The sequence below is a fragment of the Crocuta crocuta genome, unplaced genomic scaffold (assembly GCF_008692635.1).
Source record: "Crocuta crocuta isolate KB4526 unplaced genomic scaffold, BGI_CrCroc_1.0 scaffold121, whole genome shotgun sequence".
NCBI lineage: Eukaryota > Metazoa > Chordata > Mammalia > Carnivora > Hyaenidae > Crocuta > Crocuta crocuta.
This window is the reverse complement of record NW_027528608.1, coordinates 4,425,454-4,439,547: the sequence shown is the minus strand read 5'-3', so window position 1 is coordinate 4,439,547 and position 14,094 is coordinate 4,425,454. Positions and strand designations below refer to the sequence as shown.

Below are 14,094 nucleotides of genomic sequence, written 5' to 3'. Positions count from 1 at the left end.
CTTAAATTTCAGCCAAGCTCATTATTCTCAATACACAGAGCGGGTTTTCTGTCCTCTACCATAGCTTCTCCCCCCATTCAACCCATTCTAAATTTCGGCTTATATACCACTTTTATTCATCAGATTTCTCCAGAGAAACAGAACCAACAGGATGTGTTTGCGTTAAGGAACTGGTTCATGTGAAAATCCAAAATCTGTAGAGTAGGTTGGCAGGCTGGAAATTCAGGGAAGAGCCAGGTGGTCTGCTGGCAAAATTCCTTCTTGCTCAGGGGAAGTCACTCTTTGTTCGATTAAGGCCTTCAACTGATTGGATGAGGCCCACTCACATCATGGAAGGTAATCTGTTTTACTTAAAGTCTACTGATGTAAAAATTAATCTCAACCAAAAAACATTTGCACAGAAACATCCAGAATATTTGACCAGATATCTGGGCACCTGGCCCAGCCAAAGTGATACAACTCGATCAGTAATATTTCCAGGTGGAAGGAACAAATTCTCCCTCTAAAAATGGAAGTGCATTCTATCCCTGTCTATAGCTCCTACTTCCCAGAATTCCTAGATCTTCAGGAGAAAGATCTGTATCTAAGTAATCTTTGCAACTCCCCCAGTACCTAACACAGTGCCCTACATACTGCTGACATTTCAACACTTCTTGAAATAAATTCCAAAGTGGAAAAAGCTATTAAGTAAGCAATTTCCAAAATTACTGGATGACTACATCAAAAAGAAATAACAATTAGACACCAACAGACAGGAAAACAGAGAAGCAGCATTATTTAAAAAACAGCATATATGTAAAAGCATTGAACCAGTGGAAAAAAAGTGAAAAGTTGCACTTGGTATTTTTCTCCTCTGATATTTATCCAGAAATACAGTTCTTGTTGCACATCTAGTATCATACATTAACCCTTGGTGAAAGCATATGAAATACTGAGTATTTATTACCTGTTATATATGGTTTAATTAAATACTAAAAGAGTAGCATTCATAAAGCTATCTTTTCTACAATGTAGTATCCTCATACAGACGCTGAAAGCATGCTCTTGAATTTTTATTTGGGAGGGACACAGGCCTGCTTGTGAATCACATCACAAACTGCCTCCACAGAGCTTCACTTCCCATATACCTGCACTTTGGCCCTTTCTTCACTTTCACCCATACTACTTTGTGTCAGGGAACATTACTGCACTGAGTAAAAACATCTGTCTCTGGCCTCTATCATCACTTCCTGTACCCAACTATAAACATGTCATCCCTAATAGACTTTACTACCCACCTTCTCTCTGAAATATTCTGAATCTCCTTAGCACTTAATCACATGCCAATCACTGGTGATCCAAAGCCAAAAACCACCTCCACTTCCAGAGTTTACAACCCAGATGACTTTCCCCTCACCTTTTAAACATTCTTAGAACCAACTCCTTTCTACTTTAAAGGATGGAGTGCCTGGATGGCTCAGTCGGTTAAGTGTCTGACTCTTGATTTCAGCTCAGGTCATGGTCTCAAGGCTTGTGAGTTTGAGTCCCATATCGGGCTCCACAATAGCAGTGTGGAACCTTCTTGGGATTCTATCTCCTTTTCTCCCACTCTCTCAAAATAAATAAACTTTAAAAAAAATTAGGGGCACTTGGGTGGCTCAGTTGATTAAACATCTGACTCTGGGTTTCTGCTCAGGTCATGATCTCACGGTTCTTGAGTTCAACCCCACATCAGGCTCCTCCGCACCGACAGTGTGGAGTCTGCTTGGGATTCTTTCTCTCTTCCTCTCTCAAAATAAAAAAGACTTTGGAAAAAAAGAAATTTTAAATAAATAAATAACTGATAAAGTAAAAGATCTTGTCCTTTTCATCAATACATTTAATCATCTTCACTGATTTTCTTCCCTCTTGCTTGCACTCCTGGGGGAAGAAAGACCCTTACATTTCCTTTAACCTAAAGTCATCTCCCACAATTACAGGTTTGAGACCTTGCTCAGTTAACTAGCTCCTCTCATTTGCAACTTCACTTCCCATGCAAGATTCTTCCCCTCGAATTACTAATATATGTAGATTTACTCAAATGTAGCTTTCCTTAACCATGATAATTTCAGANTTAATTTCTAGGAGAGAGAGAGAGAGACAGCGCGAGCAGGGGAGGGTCAGAGAGAGATGGAGTCACAGACTGAAACAGGCTCCAGGCTCTGAGCCGGCAGTCAGCACAGAGCCCGACTCGGGGCCCGGACCCACGAACCGCGAGATCATGACCTAAGCGAAAGTCGGACGCTTAACCGACTAAGCCACCCAGGCGCCCCGAGAATAAGAATTTAGGAAGAGTGGCATGAAGAGAGAATTGCAAAACCAAAAAGCAATTAAAAAATTTAGATGGTGAGGCAATAACAATAAGACAACAGTAATAATGTTAAACACATTTACAAAGACGTTTTTGAAAATATAGGTAAGAGAGACTCTGAAACATTCCTATCAAGCACAGGATGGCAAAAGAAAATTGAAGTATAATAATCATCACTATTAATCTGAGAGAAGAAAATATCTTTAATAGTGTCTTCATTTATCACACTATCTTCTATTAAGTATCAAGCTGTTCAACTAATTTTCCAATGAAGGAAAATTTTCAGAAATAATAACCCTTCATGTGACCAAGAAAGAGTTGATAGTTAATTTGCTACGTACAAGGGACACAAGGGGGAAAAGATGCTGAGGTCTTGTAGTGAAACATAATTAAGGCGTGATAAGCACAAGAAAATAGAAGACAAAAAGAGAACACAGAAGTTACATCTAACATTTCCTGCCTTACAAGAATCAGGGAAGGCTTTGCAGTGGTGATGACACTTAAGCAGAATCTAGAAGGATAAACCTGATTCCCTCCTGATCCATTCCTAATTTCAGTTGACAGGCACGACTATATGTACTATCACTTAATTCTTCCCTGTTCCTTGCTCAGTCAACTTTTTAAAAGCCCAAGCCATTCTTCTCATTTCTCACATATCGGTTCCTCCTTCTCTTTATTAACTAGCTTAGGCCTGTATTTCCTCTTTCCCAAACTCTTAAAATACTCCAACTGACCTCACTGCTGTCAGCCTCTCCTCTCACCACCCATCAATCTTTGCACAGGGTTACAGCATAAGCTTCCTAAAGCTGGACTCTGACATGCCCTTTTATTGGCTAAAAAACTTTCAATGGCTCCCTACAATCTACCAAGAAAATTCAGACTTGTTAGCCTGTCATTCAAATGACAAACTGAATATATTAAGATAAATTTAGCAGTGGAAGCAAAATAAAAGGGGAGGGGAGAGTGCCTGAGCCTGTTATTTGACACATCTTCACTGTCACTTAAGCCTTCCAGAGCTGTTAGTTCTTTTCTTTCCACTGTGACTTTTTAAACTGTTGCACTGTTCATTTTTCTTCCACAATAACCATATAAGGAGTAGGGAAAGAGAATTCCAGTTCAAAGGAACCTTGTGAAAAAGCCCCAAACCTGGAGGAACTTGACTGCATTGGGGGCCTGAATGACAGCTAGTATAATCCCACCTTAAGTGAGTTGCAAGGTATTATGGGTCAGGATGAAAGTTTTGGACTCTAGTTGTTTTCGTTGCTTCCCTGATAGACTGCAAACTCCCTGTGGCCAGGGACCAGACACTTCCTCCTAGATATCCTCTTCCTGTGGCTGTGATTATTTGTTAGGCTGCACCTAAAGACACTGTGTTCTCAAGAATCTAGTCTGTAATGGGGCGCCTGGGTGGCTTAGTCGGTTAAGCGTCCGACTTTCGCTTGGGTCATGATCTCGCGGTTCGTGGGTTCGAGCCCCGCGTCGGGCTCTGTGCTGACTGCCAGCTCAGAGCCTGGAGCCTGTTTCAGTCTGTGACTCCCTCTCTCTCTGACCCTCCCCTGCTCACGCTGTCTCTCTCTCTCTCTCCTAGAAATAAATAAAACATTTAAAAAAAAAAAAAAAAGAATCTAGTCTGTAATGCTCTCTTTTTGTTTCCTAGCACCTAGCATACTGTCTAGCATGTAGTCATAGTCAGCACTCAGTAATTCTTCTGAATGAACAGCTTATTCAATAGTAAGCACCAGGGGTGTCTGGGTGGCTTAGTCGATTGAGCATCTGACTCTTGACTTAGGCTCGGGTCTTGATCCCAGGGTTGTGGGATAGAGCCCTGTGTTGAGCTCTGCTCTGAGTATGGAGCCGACTTAAGATTCATTCTCTCTCTCTCTCTCTCTCTGCCCTTCCCACCTGCACTTGTTATCTTTCTCTCATAAATGAATGAATGAATAAATAAATATACCAGGCAGATGCAAGCTGCTTCTCTGCCTCATTTGCTCCAAACTGTTCTTAGTGTGGTAGGTATCTCTGTTCTCAACTGTGCCTAGGCTTTCCGAGAACTTCTATTTTATTCTCTCTAGAGAGTACCACGGTTGTGTGAAATGCAAAAGGCTATTTGGAAATCTGACCACTGCTGAAACAAATTTTGAGTTAATCTTCTAGTTTTTAGCTCCATCTTCACTTGTAATTACTTTATAGCCTTCGTTTCCCTGCACCTGGTGACGCCAATTGCTGAGCCTTTCAGGAGTTGGGGGTGTAAATTAGGTAGTTCTTGGCTTTATCCACTATCTACTTAGGTTGCAACTTTCTCAATTCTTCTAAGTAATTGAAATTCACCCATTTGCTTTTCAGACTCCAGAATTTTCTTGCTGTTGTCTCCTTTCCAAATCAACCTTGTCCTTTATGGGTTTATGCCTAAAACAATAAAAAAGTCCCTCTCACATAGTTTTAGAAGGATTTATCAGTAGGAAGTAAAAGTAAAAGCTTGTCCAATTTGCAGCCTAAATTTAATCTTACCCTGTAAGCTGCTTTCAGTTGTGCATTCTGTTATAGTTGGTTTTATATCTTAATCTTCCAAACTGTAAACCAAGAGACAGAGATATGAAAATATAAGAGCAAACACATACACACACACCATCCAAAAGGAATCAAAACAAAACATGGGTGAGGAAGAGAGGAACAGAAACAAGACTGTCTGAGATAGAGAATTTACTAGGTTAAAGAGACTCTGAGTCTTCAGATTTATAAGGTCCACAGAGAACCACTCAGGAATCAGTGTGGTTACATTTCTCAACTCTTAAAAATAAAAGCTCCAGACAGAAAGTGACTGAGAATTAGACTGACATCAATAATACTAGAATGTTAGAATACAACAAACCCATACTCTCAAAGTTCTGTAGAAAAAGATTCTAAATTTAGAATCTAGACAACCAGTCAAGTAATTAAGAAAAACATAGGCTCACTAAAAAAACTTGCTACCCACACATTCTGTGTTGTTTTAATGGTAAGATGCACTCAAACAGTACTGAGGGTGAAAAGATAATCAAATAAGAGGCCAACACTGAAACAGGAACCCCTGAGTGTCTCTGAATAGTCTAGTGAAAGATAATAAACCAAAGTAGAGCCGTAGAGGCAGTAAGAGGTCAAATTTTGGATATATTTTAAAAATAGACGTGAAAGGATCCAAAACGCTTATGAGGGGTATGAGAACAGAGGAATTAAGGAAGACTCAAAGGTTTTTGGTCTTACCAACTAAAAGAATGAACTGTTATTCAAATAGATGGAGAAGGCTGAAGGAGAAATAGGTTTGCAAGATCCCTACTAGATATCCCTCCAGGTGGTGGTGTAAGGGAGGCACGAGTTCAAATAAGAGGTCCAGGCTGCAAAGAGGAGTCAGTTATGTATAGAGTATTCAAAGGCAGGTACTGCATGAGTTTATCAAGAGAAAAGTACTGATGGTAAAATAAAGTAAAATTTTAAAAGACAGAGTGGGGCGCCTGGGTGGCTCAGTCAGTTGAGCTTCGGACTTCAGCTCCGGTCATGATCTCCCAAGGTCGTGAGTTCAAGCTGTGCACTGGGTTCACTGAAGTCAGTGCAGAGCCTACTTCGGATTCTCTGTCCCCCTGCTCCTTGCCCCTTCCCCGCTCATGCTGTCTTTCAAAAATCAATAAACATTAAAAAAAATAAAGAGATAAAAGAAAATAGTGAAAGACACATACACATAGAAATAAGAGAATGAGACCCTGGAGCTGACCAACATATGGAGGTTTAACAGGTGAAGAATCAACAAGAGACTGAGATGCAACCACCCATGAGGTATGACAGAAAACCAGGATAAGTCAAGTGAAGAAAATACTTCAAAGAACAGACCAACTGTGCCATATATTGGTGATGGGTCAAGTAGATTGAGGATAAGAACCAACCACTGGATTTAGCAACATGGAAGTTTTTGGTGACCTTGTTAAGTCTGTCATCTGTGCAAACAAAAAACCTAAATAAGGGGCACCTGGGTGGCTCGGCCAGTGAAGTGTCCAACTCTTGGTTTCAGCTCAGGTCACGATCTTACGGTTTGTGAATTTGAGCACCTAGTCCGGCTTGGCAATGTCAGTGAGAGCCTGCTTGGGATTCTCTCTCCCTTCTCTCTCTGTCCCTACCCCACTCATGCACTCTCTCTCAAACTTAAAAAAAAAAAAAAAAAAGCAAACCCTAAATAAAATGGGTTAAAAAATTAATGGAAGTAAGTGGTGTAGACAATTCCTTCAAGGGGTCTTGGTGTAAAGCAAAGGATAGAAATGGGGTGACTGAAAAGAGGAAACAGTTAAAAGTAGTAGTGTTTTCTTGTTGCTGTTTTTAAGATGGGTGAAATAGCATCATATCTCTTAGAAAAGATCTGGTAGAGAAGAAAAAACTGAATACATAGAGGAGAGAGTAGAGAATCACTAAAGTAATGCTTTCAAATCGAGAGATGAAATCTGCACAAGGAGAAAGGTGGTCTGACAGAGAAGAAAACACTATCTACATTGATCAGAGAAAAGGTAAAACTGTGGAGCACAGATGTGAGTAACTGGGTACACGTGGGATGAGTTAATCAATTTTTTCTATTTGCTATTCTTTCCTCAATTAAATAGGAAGCAAGGGTCACAGGCTGAAAGTGAAGATGGGGAGGGGGTGTTGGAGGAAAACTGAAGGAGCAGAAGAGTCATGCAGGAAAATGGAACAGACTATGGAAATACATTATGACTGATGAGGTGAGTGAATGAAAATTCAGAGCGAAACTGGTCAGCATGTCTGTGTTGATATAACCAGGACAGTGGTTTCTCTAAGCTTGTGCAAGAAAGCAGAAGGGCAGGGGGGTTGAGAGTTTAGGCTAAGTACTGATTGTAAAAACTGCTCATGGAATTTAAACAGAATAAAGAGGGAAGTAAAGTCATGAGGGAGATGTGGGACAGTGAAATGTAGTAAGATCAACAGACTGTAGACTACAGCAAGTCTGAATGACTTCTGGAGTTTGGGTACTAGAGAGACAGAGATGGAGATGGTGGCTGGAAGTAACAATGAGATAGTTACTCACTATTAAGCACCTACAATACAAGAGTTACATCTGACATTACCTCATTTAATTTTCAGAATGACTGAAAGATGGACACTATTAGCTACATTTAAAAGATGAAGAAATTAAAGCTAGGGTTCAATATTTTCTCCAAGGTCAAAGAGCTCCTAAGCATTCCAGTTGGCCTTTTGGGTAATTTTTTCTTCCAGAAATAAACACCTCACAAAACTACAGTAAGATCCCTGTGAGTAAAATACTTGACAAACTATCTCACACTTTATTCATTAAAAAACTTACCTCAGTGATACCCAGTTTTTAATATCAGCTAATTAAAGTATCATAGGGAAAATAAAAGGTAAATTGTTCCTGTAGAGGACACAGAGTAATAAAGTTAAATCACCTGCAGTTACTGCTATTATTACTTTGGCACTGAGTTAAATATTACAAAACTCTTGCTATGTGTCAAGAACAGATAAGATTTCTTTACTCTTTCTACTTCCTTCCCTCTTCTATTATTATTATTTGGGGGTGGGGGTGGGCTTTCTGCTGTTTTCTCTACTTCTGAATCAAAAGGCCACAGCTTATCTCACTCCACTGGAAAGTGCAGTTGGTTTTTGGCATCTGACTTCAGACTCCCAAAGTTACTAAATATTTCTGTGGACTGTACAGCAACAGTAAAACTGTTTCCAAGGCTCCCAGTTCTGGCAACCTCATGAAATAGAGCAACCAAAAGAAACTACAGCTTGAAGTGTCACTAGATCTTTGACATTCTAGTAGTGATTTTGTGAATTGCTAGATTTAGGTCCCCAACTCATGTGAAAATGCAAGAAATCAGTAATGTACTTCACAGGTATTTCATCCACCATACAAAGCTCTCCTACTAGCTCACTGGAGTGTGTGGGTACGTCGTTAAAGTCATAAGGGAGATGTGGGACAGTGAAAGGTAGGAAGATCAATAGACTGTAGAATAGAGTCAAGTGGGTAAGCTACACCAATGGACAAGACTTAGCAGATGATTTCAGGAATAATTCATTACCAGCTTTTATATTCCCTTTACCAAAGCCCTGATTTTAAGGATAAATCATTTTAAAAGCAGCTGGCCTGGGGTGCCTGGGTGGCATCAGTTGGTAAAGCATCCGACTTTGGCTCAGGTCATGATCTTGCCCTTCATGAGTTGGAGCCCTGTGTCGAGCTCCATGCTCACAGCTCAGAGCCTGAAGCATGCTTCAGATTCTGCGCCTCCCCTGCTCACACTCTGCTCTCTCTCTCTCTCAAAAATAAACATTAAATTTTTAAAAAATAAATAAAAGCAGCTGGCTTATAATCATTCTTTACAAAGTCTCTTTTCCTAATGCAGCAGCAACCTCGTTTTCATTAAGAGTGGTGTGTTATCCAGGTACGGCAGGCTTAGTATATGTTAGATAAGAATTTTTCTCATTTTAGGAGCACCTGGGTGGCTTACTCCATTAAGTGTCCAACTCTTGATTTCAGCTGGGGTCCTGATCTCACGGTTCCTAGGATCAATCTCACTACATGATCTATGATCTGCGCTGGGGCCTATTTGGGACTTTCTCCCTCCCCCTCTCTGTCCCTCCCCAGCACTACCTCTCAAAATAAACAAAACAAAAAAAGAATTTCACCCATTTTAGCCATTTTATTTGAATAGTGTAAAAATCTACATACATGATGCTTATAGGAAATGTGGACTTTCTCCAACGTTGAAATTCCCATAATTAGAAACCTTTGGTAACTACAAGTATTCTTTAATTTATTCAAATATTTACCAAGGGCTTGCTATGTGCCAGGTCCTGTTCTAGGCACAAGGATAGAGCAGTGAACGGGACAAAAATCCTGCATTCACGAAACTTCCATTTATGGGCAATCTCTTGATATCCAGAATCTAGTATGTGCTTGGGACTTATGTTCATAAGACACAGGTGTGAATATACAGTAACTGAGAACATGCCACCACTGTGTACTTCCCTCAAACATCTTCAACTAATTCTTCCCTTAACTTTTAAATGAAAATTATAATTGAGCTTGAGTCATAAAGTAAAAACTCTGTCTTCCTAACAATGTCAATCTTGTCATAAGATTTTATCTTCTTGTATCCCTATTCTCCAAAATCTCTCACTGTTGGGGGTAGGGACAACATATCTTAGGCATTTTAATTGTAGGAGGATATACAACTGTGAACATGGAAAGCATTATTTGGAGATACACCCAAGAAATGTCTACAAGATTAATAAACAAAAACGGTAAATAATTTCCACTTATTCATTAAACATTCTCCCAAGAGCCCAGACCATGGGCGGGGGTGGGGGTGGGATGGGGGTGTGTGGCGACAATAAACACATGCAAATAAAGCAAAGAAGATTAAGTGCAGGTCATAATCAGAGTAAGAAAATAAACTCAGAGATGTGACAAAGACTCCAAGAGACAAACCACAGACAGATGACAGATTGGCATACTTAAGAGACTGACATCAGTCTTTCTAGGTTGCCTCTAAGACTTCTTGACATTCATACAGAAGATTCTGTGTATCGAAGCCCATCAAACTTACTTCAATTTTACCTTTACAGAACTAGAGTTAGTCTGTGAAATCTCTAGCAGAAAATAAAGAACACCACCCAGTTAGCTATGATCTCTGGGGTTGGGCTTTCAATTATATTTAGCGTGACCAAATAATTTTATTACTCAAACTGGAACATTTTCAAGAAAATAAAGGGATGTTTTAATAATCATGCACAAACAAGGACCTTACACCAGGGCAAAACAGGCCATATGGTCACCCTAATTATATACCACATCAAACACAACGAATCCAAAATTTTAAGAGCATAGTATAGTTTCACATGAATTTAAATTATAAGTAACATCCATGTAAGGATGTAAATTTTAATCTGGACCATATAAACCAAGTGAATCTCTTCCTAAATTTAAGTGAAAAGGCAAAACAAAAAAGTTTTGTAAAAGTAATCAAAGTACCTCCATGACCCTGGCATAGGGAAAAATTCTTAGAAAGAAAAACACTAGCCATAAATAAAAGAGTGATAAACATGTCTACATTAAAATGAACTTCTGGGGGCGCCTGGGTGGCTTAGTTGGTTAAGCGTCTGACTTTCGCTTAGGTCATGATCTCGCGGTTCGTGGGTTCGAGCCCCGCGTTGGGCTCTGTGCTGACTGCCAGCTCAGAGCCTGGAGCCTATTTCAGAGTCTGTGTCTCCCTCTCTCTCTGACCCTCCCCTGCTCGTGCTGTCTCTCTCTCTCTCTCCTAGAAATTTAAAAAAAAAAAAAAATTAAAAAAATAAAGTAAAATAAAACGAACTTCTGGGGGCGCCTGGGTGGCTTAGTGGGTTAAGCGTCCGACTTTCACTCAGGTCATGATCTCCAGTTCGTGGGTTCGAGCCCCGCATCGGGCTCTGTGCTGACTGCCAGCTCAGAGCCTGGAGCCTATTTCGGAGTATGTGTCTCCCTCTCTCTCTGACCTTTGTGCTGACAGCCAGCTCAGAGCCTGGAGCCTATTTCAGAGTCTGTGTCTCCCTCTCTCTCTGACCCTCCCCTGCTCACGCTGTCTCTCTCTCTCTCCTAGAAATTTAAAAAAAAAAAAAAAAAAATTAAAATGAACTTCTGTTTACCAAAAGAAACCATCAAATTGAAAAAGATATTCGCAACAGATATTCCCAGCAAAGGATTCATACTCAGAATACTGAACTCTAGAAAGAAACACACATTTTAGTAGTAAAACGGGCACAAGATTTTAAAGGCATTTCATGAAAGATGAAATCCTGAGTAAGATATGAAAAAAAGTGTTCACCTCAGTAGTAATCAGGTAGATTAAAGACAGGTACAATCACACCCACCAGACTGGAGAGAATTAAAATATCTGATACTAAGTATTACTGTTAGTGAGGGATGTGGAACTAGAACCCTCATATACTAGTAACTAAAACTAGTAAAAAACCAATTTGGAAAACTAGCATTTCCTAAAAGGACAAACTTTCCCCGCGATTGTCCAATTCAAGAAAGGTACACAGGCATCAGTGTACTTAAACACAAATATTCATAAGGGCATTCATTGTTCACAATAGGAAAAAACTGTAAACAATTTAAACATTAACTTTAGACTATCAAAAACAACTGCAGGATAAAGTTGTGGTATACTCATGATGGAATACTATGTCACAACAAAAGCCAAAATCAAAAATATACAAGATGATTTGATTTATATAAAGTTCAAAAAAGGGCAAACTTAAACACTATTATTTAGGAATGTAAACTTGAGTGATAAATCTATAAATGTCGGACTATTTTTATCTAGCTTAAGAGGGCGGCAGTGATGATGGGAGGATGCAGAGGGTGGGAAACTTTTGAGATGCAGGCAATGTCCTTCTTGCCCTGGGCGGTAGTTACACAGATGTTTATTTAAAAATATTTCATTTTTATCTATGCAGCTTTTCAACATATAAGGTTATTTCACAATAAAAAGGGGGAAAAACTCTTCCCAGAGGGGGAAAAATTAACATCCAAAAGAGAATTCTAAGAATGTCACTTGAAGAGATTAACTCAATTGATAGTTTACCAAGAGGAAGGACCTCTAAATCCAAATAAATACTGTATTCTAAACTCCATAAATAAACTTAAGGCTTTTATCTGTTAGAATGCCATTCAAAGTGGAATGTGAGATATCAAATTACTCCACAAGGCATGTAAATTGTAAAATTTTAAGACTGAACACCTCACTTCTAATTTTAAAATTTGAATTAAGTGCCCACTGTTGACTAGACAGTTATATAGTAGTTTTAGATTAGATATTGCTAAAGAGAATAAGCTACAAAATTTGTTAACTTCAGTTTTTACAAACACAATTAAATTCCCAAACCTGTCACATATTAAACAACTCTTACTGCTTAAGAAATATTATTATGTCGTGGAATTAATTACCAAAACCACAAGTACAGATATAAATTCAATGATTAAAAAAATCTTTTCACTGCTGTACCCTATTTATGAAGTCATGACTGATACAAGGAACAAACTGGCATATGAATACAGACTAGTAACAAAATTTGTTTATGGATTCTCGAAGCTGTTGAAGAGCTTTTTAAAACGTTGGTCATTAATGAAATATAGATGTTTTAGTTTTCTTGCATAAAAGAATATATTCAAAGATTTTTAAAAGACTTTTTAAAATCTTACATATGTACTTTTTTTTCCACTGTTAAGAGTAAAAGCACAGTCAATTCAACAGTAAGTCCCAAGGCTGGCAATACACCTTAAACAAAAGTTATTAAAACAATCTGAATGAAAAATACTGCATGTGGCTCTCATCGAGAACTTTAGGTAGCCTTTTTAAGAATTTCATAAAGCCATAAAAACTAAGACAATATACAGCTAAAAATCCGTGGGGGGAGGGCGGGGTGGCAAAGAACCTAAGATAAAAAAAATTTAAGACCTTACTCAGGTATAAAACCTGTCCCAACCCAAGTGTTATTAAAACGGACCCAAAAAATGTCACTAAAATATTAGTGTGATACTGTGAAACGACTCTCCTGTAAGTTATAGATTAATTTCTTTTTTTTCTTTTACAGATTTAGAAATTTTCTTCCTAGCCCCTGGCCCTGTCTGTACCACGGTATTCATTCCATCACTCTACCAGATGTGCTGGGAAAGCTACCGTAAGTCACCTTACTACCCTCTCCTAAATAGTGCAAACTTGTGAGACTTCTTTTTAGAGCAGGAGCTGAAGTTTATTTTCTTCCTGGTTTTCCGGCGGAGCAAAGGCCCAGGACGTGTGAACGGAAAGAAAACCCACTCAACCCTGTGCGTCCCTTAATTACACACTGCGGGCAGGGCACTTCCCTCCTCACCCGCCAGAATCCGCCGTCCCAGGGAGGCTCCCCAGGGGTCGGTCAGCGCCCGCTGACTGCTCAGGTCAAGGATACTCCGCACCGACTTTCCAGAAACAGGGTCGCTCCGAGAACGGCAAGCATTTTTAAAGACGTGGTTGCACAACAGCCGCGGGGAAGGATTCCGGCTTAACAGGTAAATACCACGTATGAGACCGGCGGGATGCGATCTGCTGGATGGTACCGAGGGCATTTCGAGACCTGTCTGCGTCGCGGAGCAAGCCCAAAGTTTTGGCACATTACTTACGGTTCACCTGATGAACACCGCAACGAATTGAAATTAAGAACGGGAGAAAATAGGTGCCTTAGAATCAACACATCGGCACGAAACTCCAGCTGGGCGGAAAAATTCTTTGAATACTCGGGCTTTGTTTTGCGGTACGACGACAGAACCACCGAATTTCGGAGTTGGAAGACACGTCTCCCCGTGTTCTCCGGCCCGTTCTCGGACTTCGGGACCGCCCCGCCCGCCCCGCGCTCGCGGCTCCTGGAGTTCCCGGATTGAAGGCGCGGACCTTCGGGGTGGGAGCCGGGAAGCCCGAGGGAGGCCGCGGCCCGGCCCGAGACGCCGGGGCCCGGAGGGAGAGAAGGGAGCGGCCTCCGGGAAGACGACGGAGGGGGCAGGGAGGGAGCGGGGAGGCCGCGGGGCCGAGAGCCGGGCGCAGCACCCCACCCGGAGGCCCGTCCCGGCGTACCTTTGGCGAGAGCTACGGTGGAGTTCTCGGTGTCGATGGTGTAGAGGATGCCCTCGTAGCGGATCTCCGCCTTGGAGATAAGGCTGATCTTGCTGCCGATGTAAGGGGTGCCCCCGCTCA

General features: G+C 40.6%; 1 protein-coding gene across 1 annotated transcript in view; it reads right to left on the bottom strand.

The window, feature by feature from the left end:
- Positions 1-14,094, bottom strand: part of LSM14A (LSM14A mRNA processing body assembly factor) — a 51,479-nt gene that overhangs the window by 37,212 nt on the left and 173 nt on the right. Inside the window, exon 2 of the mRNA XM_077754691.1 lies at positions 13,975-14,090. Within this exon, the coding sequence (XP_077610817.1) occupies positions 13,975-14,090 (116 nt within the window). The remainder of the gene's footprint in view (positions 1-13,974; positions 14,091-14,094) is intronic.